We start from the raw sequence: 4,589 nt of genomic DNA, 5'->3' as shown, positions 1-4,589 counted from the left end.
CAGCATCGAACGAGCGTGGTGGTATTTTGTTTGTGCCTTAACAAATAAAGCTTGCCTGAAGATCAGAGAAGCAGAGCAGCCAGCCACTAGTTCTTACCTCTACAAAATCCTCAGACTGAGGAGGGTACCCTACTCTACAAATCCTCGAACTGAACCCTGGACTCCTGTCTCCTCTCTCCTCCAGTCATATCCCTTCCTGTCTCTATCTTCCTGTTGCTGGATTAAAGGTGTGAGCTACCACTGCTTGGCTCTGTTTCTCTTACAGACTGATTCAATCTCGTGTAGCCCAGAGGAGCCTTGAACTCACAGAGATCCATCTGCCTCTGTCTCCCGAGTGCTGGGATTAAAGGTGTGCACCACTGCCTGGCTTCTATGACTGACAAGTGGCTCGCCCCACACTCTGATCTTCAGGCAAGCTTTATTTGTTAAAGCACAAACAAAATATCACCACAAATGGGTAGAGTTTTGACTTGGGTTGTTGCAAATGCTCTGGCCATGGGGTTTCATGACAAGTGCACGAGATGATTGCTTCCACTACTTCAGAAATGAACACCAAAAAATGGTCAAGGGGGGGCTCAGTCGGTACCTGAGCTCAGATCCCCAACACCCTCTTAAAAGCAGGCATGTAAGCACTGGGGAGGCAGAGACAAGGGGCTCCCTAGGGCTCACTGGCCACCCAGTCTAACTCAGTAGGTGAGCTTCGGATTCAGTGAGAAGCCCTGTCTCTGAGGTAAGGGGAATCATTGAGGAAGACTCTTAACCTCTGCCCCTCCCCCGACACACATGCTAACGGGCAGAATGTTATTATATAGAATACATGGTGTGTTCTATACAGTTTAATCCATCAAGGGAGGGGTACTCCTGGGGACAAAGGGGGCAATGTGCCTGATAGGCAGCTACCACTGGACCATGCCCTCTCGCTCCTTCGATTCTTGGAGGAAATGAAATGTCAAAACTTTAGCTCTTTGTTGAGTTTAGTGAGGATCATTTGCCTAGTGCATAAAGGGCTCTGGGTTCTGTCAGAGAGAGGGGTGGAGGGAAGAAGGGAGGGAGAGAAGGGGGAGGGAGGGACAGAGAGAGAAAGAGGGAGGGAGTGAGAGAGAGAGAGAGAGAGAGAGGAATGGAAGGAGGGAGGGAGGGAGGGAGGGAGAGAGAGAGAGAGAGAGAGAGAGAGAGAGAGAGAGAGGGAGGGACAGAGAGGGGGGTGAAGGGAAGAAGGAAGGGAGAGAAGGGGGAGGGAGGGACAGAGAGAGAGAGGAAGGGAGGGATGGAAGGAGAGAGGGAGGGAGGGAGGGAGGGACAGAGAGAGAGGGCAGGAGGGATGGAGGGAGAGAGGGAGAGTCAGTCCCCCTTTGGGAGCCCAGTGCTTACCCTGGGAGGAGAAATCACCCTGCCATGGCTGTAGAAGTTCTAGCACAGTGCTGCCTAGAGGCCACCAGAGCAAGCCTGTCCCTTTCTCCTCTTTCCCACCAGCTCAGGGGACAGCAACACTCACAGGTACAACTCTCCCTATCTCAGTGACCTCTTGAAGACCCAAGACCAAACCCCAGAATCACACACTCTCTGGGCTCACAGGCCTCCCACTGGTAAGCTGGACTAGGGTCTCCTGGCTATCAGGACATTGCCCCTTCCTGCCCAGCCATGACACCCACCTGGGCAGCCAGGGCTCTCCTTCCCAGCCCCCGCCCCTCACCACTTCTACTCACATGGCTGCCTGAGGGGTTCACGTTGGCACGGTTAGGCTGCGCCTCCACAATGGTGAGCTTCTTCCCCACAGTGCCCTGACAGGTGTACGGGATACAATGGCGTGTATGGAATGAGAAAGGCATTGATTAAACGTGTGCAGACTCTGGGAGCTGAGCCCTCCTGCTGCCCACCCCCAGCACCACTGTCACCCCCAGGGTTCAAGAGACCCTGGTCGCATTTTTAAGAGCACAGCTAACTGGGATCCTTCTCATCAGCCCATTGGGTCCTCAGCAGGCCTTAGAAAGGGTAGGGAGAGGTCAGGATTTGAACCCAGAGCTGACGCTCTTGTGAGCAACCTTGGCAGGCAACCCCGTGAGTTCTGGAGGAAGGAAGGAGGGCGAGGCTTGGAAGAAGAAGGGGGCGGGGCTTACCTTCCTCCAATCCATGATGTCCTTCAGTCTCCGGAAGAGAAAGATGCCCTTCCCCTGAGACCGGGCGACCTGATGGGGGGTGAGGAGTGGAGAAAGGCAGAGTTCAGTCAGGGTCTCTCCCTCACCCCGATCCCCAGAGCCTTCCCCAGCTCATCTCTGGGTCCATCTTCCCGTGGGTGCCTGTCTCTGCCCAGAAGAATGGCCATTCAATCCCCATGGGCTGAAGGAAGAAAGTCAGCTGGGCTTTGCTACAAAGACACACATTTGCATGAATAATACAGAAGGACAGACAATTAAAAAACCATCTCGGCCAGTCCTGGAACATATCATCCAATGCTTTTTTTGGAAATCAATTTGCCTTCCTAATTAGGTTTTGCTTCGGCTAATACTGGAATCATTCTGTCTTTACTGCATCCTGCCATAGGTAATTCATGGCCCCCCAGAGGCAAGGGGGCAGGGGGAGTCAATAGCTTGTGGTGTTCCTGCCTTCCGAAATGTTCACCTTCCTGGTCTTCACAGGAACGTCGACAGCATGCTCACTACCCTTTCCACACTCCACAGCTCATTGCTACTGCAGGACAGTTTTGTTAAGCAATCATTAAAAGGTATGTTGGCAAGTATGTAGGTGCGTGCATGCATACATGTGGTGTGTGTGTGTTTTGCAAAACCTGCCACACAATGACTGATCTAAATGACTTTCTGGAACCTTGATGAACGCTCCCGTGGCTCATTCTCAAGTCTTGGACTTTCATGGCTGCAAACCAGAACCATGTGGGTGCCGCTGCTGAATTCTGCTGCCAGCTTGAGGTATAGTCTGGCGCTGGAATTGAACCCAGGGCCTTGTACATGCTAGGCATGCACTCTACCAGCAAAGCCACATGGCCAGACCTTCTAACTTTGACTTTATACCAGTGTGGCCACTCTCAGCCCTTATTCCCTAATCAGTCCTGCCCTGCCCCCAGAGACCACATCATTATATACCGTTCACTGGTACCATTGTAAAGCATTGTAGTTAGTAGGTGATCTTCCACAAAGGTTCTCCCACTTCATCCCACCCGACAGACTGCACTTGATCAACTCTTCCTAGGGCCTCTGCCCTTGGCTGAGGTCTGAGTCCTCCTGATGGTTCCAGGTTAATGCCATGTGATTGGCGTGGGCATCGGCCTTCAGGATGCCGGGGAGTCTGCTGCAGGGACTTGTGAGCAAGGACAAGGACCTTCATCTGGTGGCAGCTGGAGGTGTGATGAGGCCAAGGCAGGGCTGCAGGAACCGTGTTGAGGTGCAGAGGAGCAGTTTGCCTGAATTAATGGTACTGTTGAGCTAGCCAATAAGCCATCCTTAGCTTAACTTTTCTCGTTAAATAAGACCATACAGGGTTTAGGAACTTCAATGAGAACATTTTTTTTCTCATCTCTAATTTTATTAAAACTAAAATCAAGCAGCTTTTTGCATTTCTTTCTGTGATGCGTGCTGGCAACACATCCTGGGCATATTGGTCACACCTGTGGCTTTACCGTCAGAAGAAATCAGTCTCTTTATATCATGTAACAGCTGTTTCCTAGATGGCAAAGGCATATCTGTGTGTCTTACAACAGTAGGGATGGGACCTGCTGTTAGGCCCTTTAATATGCAATGAGGAGGAGAGAAGATGCTAAACAGTGTCTGGGCTGCACCACCACAGGAGAATAACCCCTGGTGCAACAGCTCTCTCTCACCATCCCAGTTGCAGTAGGAACTTCTCTCTCACCCTTTCCCCCTCCCTCTTTCTTTCCTTCCCTCCAGGTCTTTCTGCTCCACCTGCTTGGCCCTGCTCATTTTCTCCAAGAGGCACAACTCTGGTGTGTTGAGTCTTTGCCGACATCTGTTTCCTGGAGGGCCCAGACGAATATGGTTTCCATAACCATTTTTCAGCATAGCTGCTTTCTTTTGGAGTTTTCAAACTTTGTGCTTTGAAAACCCCCCATTCTTGATTGTGTTTTGTTTGGGGTTTGTGAGACAGTCTTGCTACATATTCCTGGCTGACCTGGAATTCCCTGATAGACCAGGCTGGCTCCAACACACAATTCTCCTGCCTCAGCCTCTTGAGTGCTAGGATTACAGACATGTGCCATCACCCCTGGCTGAAAAGCACTGTGCTGTCATGAGTATACGCTCCTCTCCAGCTTCATGACATTGGTCAGATTTCATATGTCAATTGTGCCTCAAATTAAAAGTGGCTTTAAATAAAGCACTATTCTGTGACTTGGTTGGTGCATGTCCCCACATACGTATGGATAGATAGTTCAGGAGCCCCACACTCTTGCTCAAGCCCCTGGGAGATGCCTTAGCGTGGGGAACAGCTCGAGATGTCCAAGATATCACATCGTGGGGCTTACAGTGACTTTATGGACACACAGACTGATGGACAGGCACAGTCCTGACCCCCACACTTGCTGGCTTGCACCCTGAGAGTGGCTAGAAGAGCCACAGTTG

General features: G+C 51.2%; 1 protein-coding gene across 1 annotated transcript in view; it reads right to left on the bottom strand.

The window, feature by feature from the left end:
• The window catches only part of Ttll9 (tubulin tyrosine ligase like 9), a 46,342-nt gene that overhangs the window by 18,210 nt on the left and 23,543 nt on the right, over positions 1-4,589 (bottom strand). Inside the window, exons 6-7 of the mRNA XM_005363215.3 lie at positions 2,118-2,186; positions 1,707-1,781 (exon numbers count right to left, since the gene is read on the bottom strand). Of these exons, the coding sequence (XP_005363272.1) occupies positions 1,707-1,781; positions 2,118-2,186 (144 nt within the window). The remainder of the gene's footprint in view (positions 1-1,706; positions 1,782-2,117; positions 2,187-4,589) is intronic.

The sequence above is a fragment of the Microtus ochrogaster genome, linkage group LG8, assembly GCF_000317375.1.
Source record: "Microtus ochrogaster isolate Prairie Vole_2 linkage group LG8, MicOch1.0, whole genome shotgun sequence".
Classification (NCBI taxonomy): domain Eukaryota; kingdom Metazoa; phylum Chordata; class Mammalia; order Rodentia; family Cricetidae; genus Microtus; species Microtus ochrogaster.
Note: the sequence above shows the minus strand (reverse complement) of the source record. Positions and strands in the feature narration are given on the sequence as shown.